The sequence below is a fragment of the Balaenoptera borealis genome (assembly GCF_965194805.1).
Source record: "Balaenoptera borealis genome assembly, chromosome: X".
NCBI classification, from domain to species: Eukaryota; Metazoa; Chordata; class Mammalia; order Artiodactyla; family Balaenopteridae; genus Balaenoptera; species Balaenoptera borealis.
The window spans coordinates 13821260-13842207 of NC_138881.1; the positions used below are offsets into that span (position 1 = coordinate 13821260).

Here is a 20948-nt window from a genome sequence, read left to right on the forward strand (position 1 = left end):
GTTTTATGGAATAAAACAAAAATTCAGTTTTTAACTCATTTTATTTTTGCATTTGAAAAGATCATCTGTCTTAAAGGCAGCTGAACACTTAGAGTTCGGAACTGTCGAAGATCCCCTCTTATTGGGGAAGGGAAGAAGTATCACTTTTTTAGTCTCTTTATTTGAAGAAAATGAATAAAATATCTCAAATAGACTTCACAAGTCTGGAACGTAATTCTTATCTAATAATAAGCTTTTAAAAGTAATATAACTGTATGTATTTTTTAACAGACAATTATAGGAGATTTTCAGAAGGAACAGAAAAAATTTGTTGAGGAGCAGCATACCAAAAAATCAGGTATGGTATAGGTTTATACATGACCTACTCGCCTGCCAAATTTTATTGAACACCGGTTATGTGCTAGACACCCCGCTAAGGCTCTGAGAATACAAAAATGTCTAAGTTACGCCCCCATCTTTCAGGTAGCACAAAGACTAGTGGGGACAAACCTATAAACCTTCAGGGTTTAAAGGAAGGAAGGAAATAGTTCCTGGTGGCTATGATGGTGGGTGAGGTAGCCCTTCTGGGGAACTGGCTCTGACAGAGAGAGTGAGCTTTTATTTCTCATTTTATCACAGGTCCAGCACAGTGTCTGATGTACACCTAATAGGCACTTAGCAAATGTTGGCTCCCTTCCCATTCTGTTCAGAAGAAAAAATGAAAGAGCTTTCCAGGGAAGTGACAGAGGGCCGTGAAAAGTCACGGGGAGTTTGAGAACTTACTCAATACATTTCTTTACTGACAAATGCTTGTTTAAATGTTTGCAGTTGCAAGATCTCAAAATGCCTGCTTTTACTGTTTGGTGGTGTGCAGACACAAAACTGGCCTCATGTCTTTGAATTTGGCAAAAGTAGTGTAAAATACTTAAGTTGGTTTGAGCAGTACCACAGATTCAAAAAGAACTAGTTAGTCCTGTGGTGAGTTCCCATCAGGCATTGTTGCCCCTAAGTACTCAAAAGTGGGAAGTAGCTCTTTGGGACAAATAAACTACTATACAGGTTAGCATAACTTAGTGATTCATGGGAAGCAGTAAAGTTGACCCTGGCTCAGAGACTTGGTATAGGAGCTCGTTGGTGCCTCTGAGATGGGAACTGTGGAAGGAGTGGGGGTGAAAAATTTGGAGGCAAGTTCACTTTTTTTTTTTAAATTGAGTGAAAGATTCTTTAAGTTCTTTAGTGCTTTACAATTTTCAGAAGTTTCACAGACTTGATTTTGTATAATCCCATAATAACCCTTTTTTTACCCCCTTCTCCTATATTGCCCCTCCCCCCCTCCACTGGTAACCACTAGCTTGTTCTCTCTCTCTGTAAGTCTGCTTCTTTTTTGTTATATTCACTAGTTTGTTGTATTTTTTAGATTCCACATATAAGTGGTATACAGTATTTGTCTTTCTCTGTCTGACTTATTTCACTTAGCATAATGCCCTCCAAGTCCATCCATGTTGCTGCAAATGCAAAATTTCATTTTTATTGGCTGAGTAGTATTCCTCTGTGTGTGTGTGTGTGTGTGTGTGTGTGTGTGTGTGTGTGTGTGTGTGTGTACACACATATATGAGTATATATATATATACCACATCTTCTTTATCCATTCATCTGTTGATGGACATTTAGGTTGCTTCCATGTCTTGGCTATTGTAAATAGTGCTGCAATGAATATAAGGGTGCATGTATCTTTTTGAATGAGTGTTTTTGTTTTTTTCAGATATATACCCAGGAATGGAATTGCTTGAGGTGCTTATTAGACATCTGGGGAGAGGAACATGTACAAAGTCAAGGAAGGGAACAAAGGTGGCATATGGGGAAAATCCATTCCTCAGTCACACTAGCCACATTTTAAGTGCCTGATCACTACATAGGGCTAGTGGCTCCCATGTTGGACAGTGCAGATATAGAGCATTTCCATCACTGCAAGAAGTTCTGTTGGTCAGCACTGCTTTAAATTAATGGAACGGGGTTCAGCAGCAGTTCAGTCCTGTTTGAAGCATGGAGGAGAATTCTGTCTGCTGATGCAGATCGTTAGTCAAGTCATGTAAAAACCATGAGAGTAGGTGAGCTCCTCAGTGAAGAGCGTGTCAAGCATGAACAGTGCTGAGTAGAGATCTCCAGTGTTGAGGGGACGCAGAAGAATGGAAGGAGTCGGCAGTTTCTGAGAGCCTGCTGGGCACTTTATATACAACATCTCCTTTAATAAAAGGAAGGATCAGCAAGGTTAAGTAATTTGCTGAAGGTTGCTCAGCTAGTAAGTGATGAAACACATCTGCCGTTAAAACTAGTGCCCATTTACTTGAGAGAGAGAACAGCTAGGAGAGAGAAGCAATGAAAGCACAGAGAGGGAAGAATTTCAAGAAGAGCAAGGTCAGGCGAGTTCCATTTACAGTGACCATGAGGAAGGGCACGTGCATCTCTTCCCTTAACGGTCACAGTAACTCTCTGAAGTACTTCCTATTATTTCCATTTTCCAGATAAGGAAAGTGGCCTCGGGAGAAAAGAACTAAGAAATATCCATGGGATTGGACAAGCAGGAGGTTATTGGTCACCCTAAAAAGAACCATCTTAGAGGAACAGGGAGATGGGGGGTGTCTCATCCATACCAGTAGCTTGGGCCTTGGGAGGACCTCATTATTCTAGGGTAAGTGGCACGAGCAGAGGCTGCCCAAGGTGAATAGACTGAAAATGGAGACCAAAATGTTAAACAGTGTAAGAAAAAAGTTTTGAAGGGGCTTTACCCTCACTTTTTAAAAAGTATGAGAATATGTTAATTTTACCTTATAATTAACAGAATTTGGATTATAATTGCCACCATTTGCTTGTTTAGGATGAGCCAAAGAATGAACCAGATGCCTGTCCATGTGTCCATCCATCCATCCATCCATCCATCCATGCATGCAGATAACTTTTCTATCAGTTGGTACTCAATAGGATGTGTCTTCCATTTGACTTTTGAAGACTAATAGTAAAAGGCACTATTTCTGCAAAAATATGAGGACTCTCTGCATTTGCTGTCTTCTGTGCTGACCACCGAGCTCCACAGCCTTAGCCATGCCCTCGGCTCAGACAGTAGAGCTGCTCAGACACACACACACACCACACACACACGCACACACACACTGAATTCCATGGGACTCACCTCTCCAGGTGGCTGCTGTTTGTCGTCTGGCATTATAATCCTGCTGAGTTGTAATCATCTCTTTCTTGTGAGCCGCAGATGATGCAGGCTGGGTGTTAGTCGTCTTTGCATCCCCAACTTTTTGCTTCTGAAGACTTAATGCAGGATTTGATCCCAGCCCTTTTGTTTACTGCCTCCAATTTGCCCTTTTCTTTCTTCATTTGCTTTCACTTCTGACAACCCTTTTCTCAATTCCTAAGCCCTTATCTTGCAACCTCCTTATCACCTTTTGTCATGAATCAAGTACAGTAACTTTTTAGAAAGGCTTTTTATTTGGAAATAATTTCCATGTACAGAAAAATTACAATAAAAGTAGTACAGAGAACACCTGTGTACCCTCCTCCTAGATTGCCATAGTCCATTTGCCTCATCATTTACGTTCTCTGTCTCACTCTGTGTCTTTTTTTCCGTTCCATTCAGTGTGCATTTCCTAAGAAGTAGGGATATTCTCGTACATAAACACCAATGGTACAGTTACCAGCTTTAGGAAATTTAACATTGATATAATATTCATAGTCTAATTTTGTCACTTGACCCAGCAATGTCCTTTATACATTTTCCCCCTCAGTACAGCAGCCAGTCCTGGGTACAGTACTGCACTTTTTGTCACGTCTCTTAGCCTCCTATAATCTGGAACATTTTCACAGCCTTTCTTCATCTTTTATGACATTAATGTTTTTGAAGAATACTCCCCCCTCCTTTTTTTAAATAGACCATTTCTCATTTGGGCTTTGTCTGATATTTCCTCATGATTAGATTCAGATTATTCATTCTTGGCCAGAATACTACATAGATGATGTGTCCTTCTCAGGATATTGCGTCTGGAGGCCCACAATGGCCATCTCTCCCTCGTTAGTGATGTTGATTTTGGTCACCTGGTCAAGGAATTGTCCAATTTTTCCATTGTATAATTTAAGGAATTTTTTTATCAAATGCATACATGCCTAAGATTCATACGTCAAGTCTGAAGATTGTGATGAGTGTTCATATTTGGAACTTATTAGTAACTTGCTAAAATGGTTATGTGGAAGCTTTCTCATTCTTTCAATCCACAGATCGCAGTGTAACCCTTGTAACCTGTTTTTCTCTTTTCTTCTTTGCCATTAAAAACCTTGTAGAAGTAGCAGTACCACCATGGGTTGATAGTAATGATGAAGAAACAATTCAACAACAAATCTTGGCCTTATCAGCTGTAAGTATCTTGTGATACCCTGTATAGAAATACTTCCTTCCTATCATGACTTTATCCTTAGCAGAATGTTTTTCTTCTATACAATTTTAAAAATATTTTGAGATGTTAGGAATGTACACATCAGCTTTCATCATTTTTTTTCACTGACTTTAAATTTGCTTTTTTCTTAGGTAGTTTTCTCTTATTGGAAAAGTCTAGCCTATTACACAAAATAATTCTTTCAGCCTTAAAAGGATTCTTTTATGTTATTAAGACAGTCTTTTGAGATGTGCAATCATGAAGTTTCTAGACAGCATTCTAATTCTTCTGAATGAAATGATTGTATTCTAAATTTTCTCTTTAACTACTATATGTATTTGTCTGAAACTGAAATTGAAAGAAAGAAAATTCCATATGCTGCGCCACAAAATGTTCTCTCAGGACTTCAGAGGGAACGGAGTGATACCACCTAACAATCGTGTAGCACCTGATAGTTTCAGGAAACACTTTCTCACACATTATCTCTTTTGAGCCTCGTGGTATGTCTGTGAGGTGGGTAGGGGCTTTTACCACCACTGTATAGGTGTGGGGACCGAGACTCTCAGATATGACCCTCACTTTTTTTATTTTTCGTGGACGTCCGGCGTGTGGGATCTTAGTTCCCTGACCAGGGATCAAACCCACACCCCCTGCACTGGGAGTGTGGAGTCTTAAGCACTGGGCTGCCAGGGAAGTCCCTGACCCTCAGTTCTTATCTGTGTCTCCACTGGGCTGTGAACTCTCAGCAGAGGCTGACTTTGATCTCTGTCCTCAGCATCCAGCACCCCACCGGGCATGGGACGCAGTGAATAAGGCTTTTTACTATATCAGTGGTTTTCAAGCTTTACTTTTAACCCACTCTTTTTTTTTTTTTTTCTTTTTTTTTTTAACCGAAGTCAGAAATGGAACCTTGGTCTAGAAAACAAACAAATGTAGAGCTGGGCTTTTCCTCCCTTCCAGTGCCCCAGGGCACGTTAAGGTTTTTTTCTTCCCATTAGTAAATCCTTAAAGGCCTAAGCATCCAATTCCAGGTTCATTGTGGTCACCATGTATTTTGTTTACCATGTTACAGCCAAACTTGACACTGACATCACACACCGATTATTTATCCCCAGAAGGAAATTTTGACAGTGAGACTCGGTGTCATTTGAGGGTAAATGTCAGATACCAACCAAGTCCCCATAACTCCTCTGTCCCCCATACCTGTCCCTCTCCTCATCCTCTACATGTCAGAATAAAAGACTCCAGTTGTCCACCACTTTTTTCTAGAGGAGTCTTTCTTGAGTCCTGCCTCCCCCGCCATCCTGACAGTGCTGTGTTCAGACATAGCGTTAGTCCACTTCACCGCTATCACCGTGCTCCTGGTGCTGTCGTCTTCTGCCCGAGGCATCCCATCCCGACTGTTGTCCCACCCTTGCCCCTTTCCAGTACAGGTGCATCTCAGCAGCCAGAGGGGTCCATTTATGGTGAACACACTTCGTGTCACTCTCCTACACAGACCCTTTTAGTGGCGTCTCATCTCTCGTTGACTAAGGTCTAAACTCCGTCCGCTGGCTTCTAAGGCCCCTGGCTTTGCGCACTGCTCCCTCGTGCCCCACTGGCCTGACTGCCAGCACTCCAGCCACTGTTGCTTTCTGATGTACAACTAGATCCAGCTTTGTCCTGCTTTAGTACCTTGAGCTTGCTGACCCTTCTTCCTGGAACCTCACCCTGCACCATTCCACAAGATCTCAGCTCAGATGACATCTCCTAGAGGCCTTCCCTCACCACGCTTTCAGCCCTGCACGCCCAGTGACACCAGCTCAGAGCCCTGGCAGTCTAAACCCTTGTGTCTCTCTTGCCGCTCCACCGCCCCCAGCTGGAATGTAAGTGCCGTGAAGGCAGGGACTCCAGCTGTGCTTTGCCCTGCTGAGCAGGTGGCGTGGAGCCCGGAGCATAGCAGGTGCCAAATGATCATCTGCTGAACAAACGATGCAATAAACGTTGCACCCAGGCACGCCTACGAGAGAGCTTCCGAGATTTCGGCATGACCCAGAGGCTTCGAAACAGTCTTCAACCCATCCTTTATGGTGGCTGCTGAATGTGTTAAGGAATAGATTCAATTGCTGTAATAGATCTAAAAACACAGTAGGTTAAATGAGCTGTGAGTTTCTCTCCCTCCCTCCCTCCTTCCCCTTCACAGTCAGTCCAGAGGTAGGTGGTCTCAGTAGGTGTGCTTTGCCCAGCGAAGTCACTTAGAGACCTAAGTTCTTCTTGTCTTACTCCCAAGCAGCCCCTAGGACACGGTGTGCATGACTGTGTTCCAGCCTGTGGGAACTGGGAAAGAGGTGGCTGTACCAGACCACCTGAAGGACGAGACCCGCAAACTGCACTTATCGCTCAGGCACGCACCCCTTTGGCAGCTTAGACACACGGCCACCCCTGTACTCCAGGGAGCCTGGAAATCCGGTCTCTGGCTGTGTGGCCACATGCCCAGCTGGAACTCGGAGTTGTGATCCTGAAAGAAAGGAAGGTAGAAATGGATACTGGGAGACGGTTAGCAGACTCTGCTGGAGTTGCCTGACATTCTCTAACTTACCAGGCACTAGTTTGGGACACTTCAGAGTGTATAGCAGAGTAACCCTTTAAGCTCTTTATATTGGAGGGCCACATAGGGCCACGTAATACATGAAAAGAAGTTGAAAGTACATTTGTCATTAGAGACTTGTGAGAACTCAATTCAGCAGACCGAACTTAGTAACTACTCTAGGCCAAGCCTTCTCCTAGGACTTGAGATAAATGAGATCCACCCTGCTGCAGGAGCCCGTAGGCTTGCTAGAGAGCTGCTCGATGAACGCACATACAGGATTATTCCCTGGAATGAGGAATGTAATACAGGACGCTAAGGACGTGCAGCGAGAGGAGCATCTCATTTATTGTGGAGCGGGAAAAGGATGATCCCAAGGAAGCTTCCCAGAAATGGCGACACTGGAGCTGAGTTGAGTCTTAGGAGAGTGTGTGGATGCTTGGGGGACGTGAGGCCGGGCTTGGCATTAAGGTGGGGGTATCGCGAGCATTTGTGTCTGACCGGACTGTAGGATGCAGGTGAAGAAGTAGATAGGCAGAGGTCATGAGGACCTTATCATACCATTCTGATAAGTTTAGGTTTTATCCTAAAGGCAGCAAGGAGTCATTGAAGGATTGTAGTCATAGGTAAAATATGTTTTTCTTGGGGCGGGAGAAGTGGGACTGGAGACAGGTGCCCATTAGGAGGCCGGTGTAGAAACCCAGGTGAAACATGATTGGGACAACTTCAGGCTTTGAAATGTTTATTTTGGAAGGTAAAATAACTAAAATCCATTGAGGGGGAATTCCCCGGTGGTCCAGTGGTTAGGACCCCACGCTTTCACTGCCGAGGGCCCGGGTTTGATCCCTGGTTGGGGAACTAAGATCCCACAAGCTGTGTGGCGCAGCCAAAAAATAATAATAATAAAATAAAATCCATTTAGGCTCAGAATTGTTCTTGCCTTATTAATGGAGGAATTATCAGAAACCAAAAATATTGTTAAAATCCAATATGAGCAAAATGAGATGAAACTGACGCTATTAGTAGCAGTATAAACTGCTACCATCTTCTGGAGGAGAGTTTAGGCAATCTGTGTCAAAATAATCATACTCTTGGATTAGAAATCCCACTTCCAGGAATTTAGTCTAAAAAGATCACTTTAGAAGGGAATAAAAATTGTTGGTAAAGTGATGTTACTTGCACGGTTCTCTATAAGGAAAGATTAGAACCAATCTAAATGACTACTGAAGTGGGCCTGGTTAAGTAAATTATGGCTCATTCAGGGTAGACATAGCTACATTGGAGATGGAAAGATGTTCACGACTCTTGAGTGGAAAGGAAAAACAGATGATCCACAGGCTGCAAGTATTTTCCTATTTACATCAAGTTGTATTCACACAGACACGTGCATGTTTGCAAAGAGACACGCATCCGGGAGGGTGTTTGAGGAAATATCTTACTACGGTTGTCTGTGGGTGTTGGGATTTTTGACTATGTTTTTCTTTGATGTTTTGAATTTTCAGAAAATGGATGTGTATCATATTTACAAACAAAAAAGGTGTTTAAGAAAAAAAAAGAAATCGAATAGCAACAATCAGTCTTAATTGTTTGAGTGGTCCAAAACAACAGCCTTTTGCCTTGGTTATGCTCAGTCTGTGGGAAAGGGGGTGGTTTGGAGACATTCCTTTATATGTTAATCAGTGTGAGTCCTGCTCCATCTCAGAGGAGTTCAAAACCATCCTCATTCCCTAGGAAATTTGCCTAATCCAGGAAAGCTTTGTTTGCCCTTGGATCTTTCATTTTGTTTACTTCTTGACTAACTGAAGAGAACTGGTCCAAGAGAAACATGGGCTCTGTCAGAGCTCTTCCAGGTTGGGCATAGTAGGTACTGGTGCGCTGGAGATTCACAGTGCTGCCCAGTCAGAATGTCCACATTATGTACTGACCATGCAGTCATGGGCCATACGAGGGTCTTCTGTGATGGGCATGTTTTCTCTAACACAGTCTTGGGTTGGATTTCTTTTTTTTTTTTTTTTTCTTCTGGCCACACTGCACAGCTTGTGGGATCTTAGTTCCCCAGCCAGGGATTGAACTCAGGCCCCAGCAGTGAAAGCACCGAGTCCTAACCACTGGACTGCCAGGGAATTCCTGGATTTCTTTTTAATGAGACTCCAGTTTTAATATATTAATGATAAAATGTTTGTATGACGCATTTTATTTTGTTACTGTGTTGACTGTGCCTCTTAATGGATTGTGAATTCGCTAACCCTTAGTTTAAGGTATCTTAACCTAAGTCTGAGTACAGCAGCATGAAGAATAATTCACTTGGGACTTCCCTAGTGGCACAGTGGTTAAGAATCCGCCTGCCAATGCAGGGGACACAGGTTTGAGCCCTGGTCCGGGAATATCCCACATGCCGTGGAGCAACTAAGCCTGTGCACCACAACTACTGAGCCTGCGCTCTGGAGCCCGCGAGCCACAACTACTGAGCCTGGGCGCCTAGAGCCCGTGCTCCACAACAAGAGAAGCCACCACAAGGAGAAGCCCGTGCGCTGCAACAAAGAGTAGCCCCCGCTCACCACAACTAGAGAAAGCCCGCCTGCAGCAACGAAGACCCAACGTGGCCAAAAATAGTAGCTCTATTTTTAGTTTTTTGAGAAACCTCCATACTGTTTTCCACAGTGGCTGCACCAATTTACATTCCCATCAACAGTGTAAGAGGGTTCCCTTTTTTCCATATCCTTTCCAACGTTATTTGTGGTCATTTTGATGAAAGCTATTCTGACAGGGGTGAGTTGACATCTCATTGTGATTTTGATTTGCATTTCTCTGATGATTAGCGATAATGAGCATCTTTTCATGTGCCTGTTGGCCATCTCTATGTCTTCTTTGGAAAAATGTCTATTCAGTCCTCCTGCCCATTTTTTAATATATTGCAAATATTTTCTCCCATTCAGTAGGTTGTCTTTTCATTTTGTGAATGGTTTTCTTTGCTGTCCAAAAGCTTTTAAGTTTAATTAGGTCCCATTTGTTTATTTTTGCTTCTGTTTCCTTTGCCTTAGGAGACAGATCCAAAAATATTGCTACGGTTTATGTCAAAGACTGTTCTGCCTGTGTTCTCTTCTAGGAGTTTTAGGGTTTAATGGTCTTACATTTAGGTCTTTAATCCATTTTGAGTTTATTGTTGTATATGGTATGAGAAAATGTTCTAATTTCATTCTTCTACATGTAGCTGTCCATTTTTCCTAGCACCATTTATTGATTGATTGATTGATTTTTGGCTGTGTTGGGTCTTCATTGCTGTGCGTGGGCTCTCTCTAGTTGCGGTGAGCAGGGGCCAGTCTTCGTTGCGGTGCACAAGCCTCTCACTGCGGTGGCTTCTTTTTCTTGTGGAGCACAGGCTCTAGGCACGCGGGCCTCAGCAGTTGCGGCACACGGGCTCAGTAGTTGTGGCTCGTGGGCTCTAGAGCTCAGGCTCAGTAGTTGGGGCACACGGGCTTAGTTGCTCCATGGAATGTGGGATCTTCCCGGACCAGGGCTCGAAGCCATGTCCCCTGCATTGGCAGGTGGATTCTTAACCACTGCGCCACCAGGGAAGTCCCCCCGGCACCATTTATTGAAGAGACTGTCTTTTCCCATTGTATATTCTTGCCTCCGTTGTCATAGATTAATTGACCGTAAGTGCATGGGTTTATTTCTGAGTTCTCTATATCAGTGGTTCCATTGATCTATATGTCTGTTTTTGTACCAGTACCATACTGTTTTGATGACTGTAGCTTTGTAATATAGTCTAAAGTCAGGGAGCATGAGCCAGCTCTGTTCTTCTTTCTCAAGATTGCTTTGGCTATTTAGGGCTATTTAGGGCCTTTTGTGTTTCTGTACAAATTTTAGAATTATTTGTCCTAGTTGTGCAGAAAATGCCATTGGTATTTTGATAGGGATTGAATTAAATCTGTAGATTGCCTTGGGTAGTATGGTTATTTTAACAATATTAATTCTTCTAATCCATGAACATGGTATATCTTTCCATCTGTGTTGTTTTCAGTTTCTTTCATCATTGTCTTATAGTTTTCCAAGTACAGGTCTTTTACCTCCTTAGTTATTAGATTTGTTCCTAGGTATTTATTTCATTTTGATGTGATGGTAAATGGGATTGTTTTCTTAATTTCTCCTTCTGATATTTCATTGTTAGTGTATAGAAATGCAACAGATTTCTGTATATTAATTTTGTATCCTGCAACTTTACCAGATTCATTGATGAGCTCTAGTAGTTTTTTGGTGGCATCTTTAGGATTTTCTATGTATAGTATCATGTCATCTGCCAACAGTGACAGTTTTACTTCTTCCTTTCCAATTTGGATTCCTTTCATTTCTTTTTCTTGTCTGATTGGCAAGAAATGCCCTGGGAATGCAATGGTGACTGAGAAAGACACAGTGCCGCTTCTCCACAGATCATGGCCAGGCAGGGGAAAGGCTCATTGTTGGTTCACTTGCCGAACCTTGGCTGAACACTTGCCACCCTGCCCAAAGGGCCGTTTGGGCAGGGCAGCTCAGTAGCCGTGGGCCGGGTGGCTTCCCCCAGAGGACTCCTCAGCCTCCGGCCTGGCTGTAGGCCTCCCATGATGCTCTCTCCAGTTGAAACCGTTAAAGAATATATGAAAGGATTGGTCATTCTCCACTCTCTCTAAGGCAGGCAGGTTAATGACAGCTCAGTGTACTTTGCGGCTGAAGCATTTAGGAGAATTCAGTGTGTCAGATCAGTGATGTGTTATTACTTATTAATTGCAGTCTATGGTTTTCCCTATGTTTTTCCTCTTTTTATGAAAGGACAAGAGGAACTTCCTTCGTGACCCTCCAGCCGGCGTGCAGTTTAACTTTGACTTTGATCAGATGTACCCTGTTGCCCTGGTCATGCTCCAAGAGGACGAGCTCCTGAGCAGGATGAGATTTGCCCTTGTTCCTAAACTGTAAGCAGTGGGCTCTCGAGCTGGAGTGGCATGTATGGCCCTGGTCATGTAGCGGGTATCGGGGAAGAAGCATGGGATGGGGGCCAGGATGCTCTCAGACGCTCTTTGTGAAAAGGGGCTCTGCGGCCCTTCAGCAGCACCCTCCCAACCCCCACACCCCACATAGGGTGCCATAGAATCAAAACTCAGGGTGGACTTTTCAGGAATTTTGGGGTCCAGATGATATGTGCTCTTTTATCCCCAGTTAGAAGGTAGAACGAATTTTCCTATAAAAACAGCAGAAGTGCCCATGCCCTCCTGAATAAAATTGAGGTCTCCCGAGGCCCATCAGGACCTGGCCGCTGCCTTTTCTCCACTCAGTCTCTGCTCTCTGGCAGCAGCAGTCTTGTTCTGCTTCCCACCCGAGGCTTCTCCCCTCTGCAGATCTCTGCTTGTCCATTAAGCTCCAGCACATGCATCCTGACTTCTGTGACATGGCCATCAGCAGAGGCCACCTTCCTTCCCCTCTGCCACCATGGGTTCTTCCTCACCTTTTCTAATTCCAGTGCCTTCTTTTGAATCTGCCCCATTTTTAAAGTCAGCGGTCTTTGGTGTTCCGTGACTGTTCCTGTTTTATGACTCTCTTCTTGTTGTATGATGCAGTATCTTACTGTTCTCTGAGGACATGAAGTCTGGCTTTCTTGAGATACCCTTTTCGCTATGCTCTTTCCCTGCATCTTGGATTTGGGCTCTGTGGTTCATGCTGCAGGCTTTTCTTACCCATCCTTTGGGACTGTGTGCTCCCCATTTGGGCAGGGCGGCTCAGTAGCCCTGAGCCGGGTGGCTTCCCCCAGAGGACTCCTCGGCCTCCAGCCTGGCTGTAGGCCAAACAACGGGGAGAGCCTGAGCCCTGCGGCTTCAGTACAGCCATGTGCCCCCGTTCTCAGCTGTACCGACTGTCCCTGAGTGCAGAGCCCTGGGCTCCTGGTCTCTGCTGTGCAGTTCAGTCCCTGGCTCTCTCACCGCTCCTTGGGGCCTCGGCACCAGCCTTCAGAGCCGCCCGGTGCCTCCTGCCCCCACGGGCTGCCTTTGAGAGAAGAGTGGCAAAGCTCTGGGGTCAGATGCGCTCCCGCAACTCAAAGACCATTCGAATCACCCCAAGCCACACGTTGGGCTCTCTGCCGGCTTCTCAGGACTGTCCAGAGATCCTGAGGCGCTCAGACGTGTGGCCTGGGGTGCTCGTGGCAGGCATGTAGTTTTGGTTATTGCCAATTCTGCACTCCCTCTCGCTGCTGACAGTAATTTTAGATTTCTTTTAAGCTTTGGAGAATTGATATTTGACAAACAGTATTTTTGTTTTGTCACCAGCTACGAAAACTGCCCATTGAGTAATATAATTCCAGTTTCCTACTGCTTATTCTGTTAGGGAAGATTTAGAAATTAGGGTTATTTTTTATGAGTCTTTATCTGTTAGGAATATTTACTGAAGTATTTATGGATGAAAGGACATGATGCCTGGCATTGCCTTAAAATATTCCAACCCCACCCAAAGAAAAGCATTTATGCAGGGGAGAGGGGCATAGATTTTGAAACGTGGTTGGCAGAATGCTGGTAAGTGTTGAAGTTAGGTCACAGGTACATGAGGGTTCATTGTTCTAGTCTCTCTACTTTTGTTTTGTTGAAATTTCCATATTAAAACAAAACAAAAATGAGCCATCACATACAAATATAAGACTTCTGGACTTTTCCTTCCTGACATACAGAAGTACAACCTTTATCATTTGGGACATTTTTTCTCTTTTCTTTTTTTAAATTTATTTATTTTATTTATTTATTTTTGGCTGCATTGGGTCTTCGTTGCTGCGTACGGGCTTTCTCTAGTTGCGGCGAGCGGGGGCTACTCTTTGTTGCGGTGCGCAGGCTTCTCATGGCAGTGGCTTCTCATTGCGGAGCTCGGGCTCTAGGCGTGCGGGCTTCAGTAGTTGTGGTGCGTGGGCTCAGTAGTTGTGGCTCGCGGGCTTAGTTGCTCCACGGCATGTGGGATCTTCCAGGACCAGGGCTTGAACCCACGTCCCCTGCATTGGCAGGCGGATTCTTTTTTTTTTTTTTAATTTATTTATTTATTTATCTATTTATCTATTTATTTATTTATTTATTTATTTTTGGCTGTGTTGGGTCTTCGTTGCTGCGTGTGGGCTTTTCTCCAGTTGCAGCGAGCGGGGGCTACTCTTCGTTGCAGTGTGCAGGCTTCTCATTGCGGTGGCTTCTCTTGTTGCAGAGCACGGGCTCTAGGTGCACGGGCTTCGGTAGCTGTGGCACATGGGCTCAGTAGCTGTGGCTCGTGGGCTCTAGAGCGCAGGCTCAGTAGTTGTGGCGCACAGGCTTAGTTGCTCCGCGGCATGTGGAATCTTCCTGGACCAGGGCTTGAACCCATGTCTCCTGCATTGGCAGGCGGATTCTTAACCACTGCGCCACCAGGGAAGTCTCCCTATCATTTTTTGAGCACTTCCTTTCTGGCATGAGATAGTCCTCCAGGCTCACCTTGTTCTTCCCCTGCTGTAACCCTAGAATTGGCCATTTATCCAAGGAGTTCTGGTTCCTTTTAGTGGAAAGTGGTGTTTAGAAACCAAGGTCTAAGCATTAGGCATGCTCATGGTTATTGGGGTGTCACTACTCCTTGGCCCACTGAGTGGACAGAGCTAGTGTGCTCATATACACACACATGGACTTGTTTGCATCTCTCTCAAATGAAAGCCATGTGTTCACAGTGATACTTCACAACAGGGATCATTCTAGAGTTTTCCCTTTCCATGATTGTAACTCCCTTTTCTGATGGTGAGAAACCTGGTTTCCACTATCCTTAATATTTTTACTTAAGCAATCAATCCCCTTGCGAGTGACCAATCTTCCTTTTTCACCACCACCCACCCCCGAGCTTAGACACCCTCCTCTCTCTGCTCAGGCTCTCACTCTCCATTCCAGGCCACCCCGGTATGGATACTTACCTTACACCTCTTGGGCACCAACGCCCCACCCCAGGTGCCTCTAATGTGCAGCCAAGTTTGAGAACCACTGAGAGTTCTCAGGTTGAACTGCACTTCAGTCTTTTTTTTTATCAGCCATCTTCCACCTCATTGCTAACTGTTACTGATTGCTAGTTATTTGCAAGCTACCAAACATTTCCTCTCATGAGGAGCAACACCCACAATACTTTATTCTCACTGCTTGAAAGCGTTTAATCCTTCGCTAAACAGCAAACAGCTGGAGCCCTGGCTCTGCTTCCGTCTCCCAGGTTGCTCATGGTGCTTTGACAGCAGTACCCTGTTTTCTTCTGCTGAGGGCAGTGTTGGTATTAAAATACCAAGAAACACTGAGGTTTCGTTGGTGTTCTATAAACTTGTCTTTTGCTGCTGTGGAGAAGATAGCTATTCTCTTTATCCTGTTATTCAGCTTTCAATTCAAAAGCAAATGAGAATTTCGTTTGAGCCTCATTCAGATTCGAAAATGTCCCTAAAAGTCACCTATTCCCATCTCCACTGCAACAGCTAAACCCTGCACACACTTTATGCATGCCTTCTCAAACGCCTTGTTGTTTGTCTTTGAAAGTGTGAAGGAAGAAGTGTTTTGGAGGAACTACTTTTACCGCGTCTCCCTGATTAAGCAGTCAGCCCAGCTCACGGCTCTGGCGGCCCAGCAGCAGGCTGCCGGGAAGGAGGAGAAGAGCCACGGCAGAGAGGATGAGTTGCCACTGACAGGTATATTCAGAGAAGACGTCACTCTGCGGGAAAAAAACAAAGGAGTTACTTTTAAAATAGTCTTCATTTAGAGACTCTCATGAGCTTGTCATCGTGTATATACCAGAAATGTCATCGTCATCTTAGGGAAAGTTCTTTTCTTTCCAGATAAAATGCTCATTCTTCCCTTGTTGCCCTCTCTCTGACCCTGCTCACCGTCTTCCCCCACCTTTCTTTCACTTTGCTGTCTTTTTCTCGTTCTTCGGGTTTTTTATTTCTCCCTCCCGTCACCAGTCATCTTCCCATCTCTTTCCTTGCGCTTTTTATACCTTCTGTTCTCCGCTGACTCAGTTCCCTGCTCTTCTTCGCTTCTCCGTCTTCCATTCAGCCTGCTCATTTCCGCAGTGCTCCCGTCTGTAGAACAGAGCTAAGATATCCAGCCTGGAGCTAGACACCGGTCAGCTACACATGTGACTCTTCCTTATTCTGACAGCTTTACCCCTGGTTTCTGGGGAAAGTGGTTTATAATATCGGCAGTGATTTAATACCTATAATAACAATTGAAATAAGATATGTATTTTGTGTCACATTTTTAACGTTTAATGAACACCTGCTGTGTATAGGTACCCGTTATAAATGGAGACTTATCCGTTCTTGGAATTTTACATGATTACACAAAACATTGTGTCCTAAGGCACAGGTTGTACGGACCACTAGGAAGGTACCTGACACTGCATTTAGGGTCAGAGGAATGTAATGAATCTGCTCTACACAGTACCATTTGGCATTTTGCATATAGATGTTAATATGAATCCCAGTTGTCTCTCATTCTTTAGTATTCCTTCTTTATTACTTTTATTGGAAAATGCCATTTTACCCAATACTGCCCATGTATCAAGATGGGCTTAAGACAGGATTCAGTAAAGACTGTATGTGTGGTAAGGTTGAGAAGATAGAAAATGCAGCCTGTGAGAAAGAGGAGCTACTGTGCCTGAGCGTTACATTTTACTTTGTGAGAAAAGGAAAACTTGATAAATAACTTCATTCTCATTATCCTAAAAGAAAGAGCAGAACTGTTCTTCAATGCATTTTGCTAACACTGAAGTCAAAATTTATTTCCTGCTGGAAATCTTACATAAGGGGTATTGAATATGATGATATATATTAAAAAGATCCTCAAAAGAAAGAGGCTGAGATGGTTTCATCTGGGTAGTTCTTACTGCAGAAAAACGGAAAGCATAACACTAAAAGCTAATTTCTGTAAATTATTTAGTATGATCATGCTTGTGGATAATTTAGTTGTTATTATAATATGTATTCAGAATTGAATCAAGCAATTCTTGTCTCTTTTATTCTCACTTCTTAGAGGCAGTACGGCCCAAAACACCACCTGTTGTAATCAAACCTCAACTTAAAACTCAAGAGGTAATACAGTTTTACATTATACCTAGTAGTTGATGTCTGGAAATGAAGTAACTCTGTGTTGACTATCTCAGATACCATTTCAAAACTACTTATGAATATGGGTCTTATCTGTTCTGAAGAAGAGGGGTCCGGTACTTGAAGAGTTAAGGACCTACAGCTGAGACATGAGACGATTCCCTGGCATCAGTAGTTCAAGATGTGCTCGTCGGGGATGGGACAGAACGATTGGAGTGATCCAGACCATGAATGAGCGTAGAGATTCAGGTGGTAGCTCATGTGGTTACCGAGCCAGTGTGCGGGTTAGGAGGTGGAGAGCAGCGACCATCCGACTAGCAGAGGAAGGGAATGAGGCTGCATTAAATTGTGAGATGACCATAAACACGAGCTCTAGTCTCTATATGTCACTTCAAAAACCACTTCCAGAGCTCATTTGTTGCATTTCAGGATGAAGAGGAGATTTCTACCAGCCCGGGTGTTTCTGAGTTTGTCAGTGACGCCTTTGATTCCTGTAACTTCGATCAGGAGGATCTGAGGAAGGAAATGAAGCAGCTGGTGCTGGACAAAAAAGAGGAGGAGACAGTCGCACTGGAAGGTACAAAGCCAACGGCATCACCGTCCTTGTCCCCAGTGCCGAAGCTGACCGTAGAAAATTGTTATTCTGGAGCAGATACACAAAACTGTGTCGTAACTTTTGCATCAAAACCGCTTCTCTGTTCCCCACTAGAAGGTGGATTCTAGCACACATGACCTCATCTCCTGTCCCTCTGCCCTTCTAAGCACAGAGGCATAGAAAGGAGAAACAGACCCAGAGAGGTTAAGTGAGTCTTCCAAGGCATCTCAGCCCTGAGGACACATGGCCAGGAGCGGGCAAGAAAGCAAGCGCACCCCTTCACGTGGAGATGCTGCCCTCCGGCCTTCTGCTTTCAAAGCTGCGTCCTGCTGGGGCTTATACTGTAGGTAGAAGACTCTTTTCCCAGCTGCTGTGTGCCGCTAGCACATCGCTTCTGGGAAGGAGTAGGCTGCCTTTAAAAAACCAAATTAGCTTAAAAACTAAGGTAATTTAGAAAAAAAGTGCAAGTGATGGGGCTGCGTTCTTTGGCACATCAGGACAAATTACTGGCTTTCTACTAGATGACAAGCAAAGGCTTGGGTTAATCGTCATTCATGAAGCCTTCAGAGACTTACCATCGCGGAAGCCAGCTGTTCCCACTGTTGTGCAGAAAGCACTGGTGAGAAAGCTGACCTCCCAGAGGTGAACCGCCTGCCCACGTGCACACTGCACACTGCAGAGGGACTCCGCAGGAGAGAGCTGCTGGGGAAAGCGGCTGGTGGGGGAAAGAGAAGCGAGTGGGGAAGTGAAAATCTGGGCTCGCTCCCCCCAGACCCCTCATACCCCATCTATTTTCTGATATGATGGCTGCTGGCCACCGCGGAAGGAAGGCGGGCACGCGCCCCACGTGCAGCAGGCAGTAGCTCGAGCAGACTGTGCCCTGCTTCCCTTCTTGCTGGTGACAACTAGCAGCAGAGAGCCCACGGAGACTGGAAGGAAGCCTGGTCAGGATTCGCGTGGCATTGGCTGGCCGTTCCAGGCAAGCTATTCTTTCTTTGAATCCCTGCCCTACTTATAATTTGGACCACTTAATCTTTCATATATTAGTTGTCTTGGCCCCCCAGCTAAATTGTAAGTTCCTCAAGGGCAGGTACACCTTGTCTTTTTATCCCCTACAGCACCTCTTAGCACCCAGTAAGCACCTAATATTCGTGAAATCGGTGTTTTGCTACGCAACATGGTCACTGCTATAAAAAAATTGAAAACATTTGGTTTTTCTTTTCTCTATAGGTACTAAGTTTAAGGTTTACTTTTAAAAGATGAAAATGAATTTTAGCTTTTACTTTTTAAATAGCTGGTTTGTTTTCTGGCTGTTTTATAACACAACATAGCAGATGCCTTATCCTATACATATGTATTTGCATACACACGTATATTGAGCGTCCAAGTGGCAAGTTGCAGCTCTAAATCTCACCAGTGTGAGAGCTCAGGTAGAGCCCACATGGGGGTCCAGGCTTTGGCGAGAGACTGCCTGACTTCAGGTCCTGGTGTCTTTTGCCACTCATGGGAGACCACTAAGCACAGACTGTGGAGCCCTGCAGATGTGGTTCCATCCGTATGTCTGTCACTGTCAAGCTGTGTGACCTTGGGCAAGTCACTTAACCTATAAGCCTCCATTTCTCCATCTGTCAAATGTGTATAACTGTATCTGTGGTCCACGTATTGTTCTAAGGATGAAAAGAGTGATATGTAGACTGCACTTAGCCCTAGGCCTGGCTGAGTGAGTGCTCGAGAAATGTTAGCTGTTTTTGCTACCATCATCATCATTGGTAGTGGTAAAAATTAATTTGCAACCAAATATTAATTATCAATTATCCATTTAAATAGAGGGAAAATTAGAGGCCTAGGTAAAGAAAAATAACATGCAAAATTTACTGACAACATCTGATACCTTTGCTTCTACATTTAATAAGTTTATCTTTCTAATCATATTAGTTAAAAATCTGTTCAATTTTTCTGAGCATACACAGTGCTGAAGCCTGACACGGTAAATATTTCCGTAGTAGGACTTACACAGGTAATTATAGTGGACTGCATTGTTAAGACCGGCATTAAAAATTCAGAATCTTTTTTTTTTTTTTCTCATTTGTTTCTTTTAGAGGATTCTGCAGATTGGGAGAAGGAACTACAACAGGAACTTCAAGAATACGAAGTGGTGACAGAATCAGAGAAACGAGATGAAAACTGGGATAAGGAGATAGAGAAAATGCTGCAGGAAGAAAATTAGCTGAAATAATAATCCTTAACGTTCTGCAACTGACATTAAATTCTAGATGCTGGCACTCGCTGAATCAGAAGGCACAAAAGAGTATGACTTTATGAAATTCAAAATTATCCTTTTTTCAAGCTGAAACTTGCCTCTTCTACTTAAGGAAAAGTACATAGGACAGTTATTCTAATAAAAAGGGATGTTTTATGTAACATTTCTTTACATCTAGTTAGAGATGTTCTTGTAGTCAGTACAGACATCTTTGTCACAGAAACACAAGTAAAATTTTACAGTTCTGTTTTCCGTGAGGTCAAAAATACAATATATTCTTCAATTGTGGTTTTCTAAACATTTGTACTTCTTGTTGCATTTTTGTTGATACATATGTGTTAAAGTACCTACTTAATGGATTGATAACTATCAAAATGACCAAATGGTACCAAAGAACTTAAGAGGAAGCACTTTCAGAACTATTTTCTTGCAAGTATTTTCTAAAATTCCATCTGGAAGCCAAAAGATAAAATAATTATGTTGATTATAATGATATAAACATCACTCAGTTTGACATTGAGAAATACTGTTTCTCAAAAAAAATATATTTGTTTTTCTTTGGGGCCTTTTTCTTTTTTAAACTATGCCACATTTAATAATGTTTTCCTGAATTTCACATCGTGGTTTTTGTAGAAAGCAGGGTCTTTCATCCTTTTAGTGTTGATGACTGTCAGAAGGCTGTTCACCTTAAAGTCTCATGTTGTTTAAATCGTCACCACATATGAATGTTTTCGCTTTTTTTGTCTTAATTAAACTGTCAGTCTTTATAAAATCGTGTTCTCTGAATACAACTTTTGGAACTTCATTGATCAATCCTGCCTGCATTCTGCTGTAGCAGCACGACCGTTCATAGAACGTGGTTACTTGAAAAGGACAGATGGCTGAACATCAGAACACGGCGTTTGCTCCCCGAACCTTTCGGATTTTTCAAAGAGCCTTTATTTCATAAAGGGGAGTAGAATTAAGACAGTTCTTATAGGGAACATGTACTTATTTATATTCTTGATCCCATA

General features: G+C 43.6%; 1 protein-coding gene across 1 annotated transcript in view; it reads left to right on the forward strand.

Moving 5' to 3' along the window:
* SYAP1 (synapse associated protein 1) overlaps nucleotides 1-20707 on the forward strand; it is a 28249-nt gene extending 7542 nt beyond the window's left edge. The window contains exons 3-9 of the mRNA XM_082375823.1: nucleotides 271-337; nucleotides 4324-4397; nucleotides 11788-11927; nucleotides 15513-15661; nucleotides 17007-17065; nucleotides 17510-17657; nucleotides 19775-20707. Coding sequence (XP_082231949.1) covers nucleotides 271-337; nucleotides 4324-4397; nucleotides 11788-11927; nucleotides 15513-15661; nucleotides 17007-17065; nucleotides 17510-17657; nucleotides 19775-19902 — 765 coding nt within the window. The 3' untranslated portion in view covers nucleotides 19903-20707. The remainder of the gene's footprint in view (nucleotides 1-270; nucleotides 338-4323; nucleotides 4398-11787; nucleotides 11928-15512; nucleotides 15662-17006; nucleotides 17066-17509; nucleotides 17658-19774) is intronic.
* The last annotated feature ends 241 nt before the right edge of the window (nucleotides 20708-20948 follow it).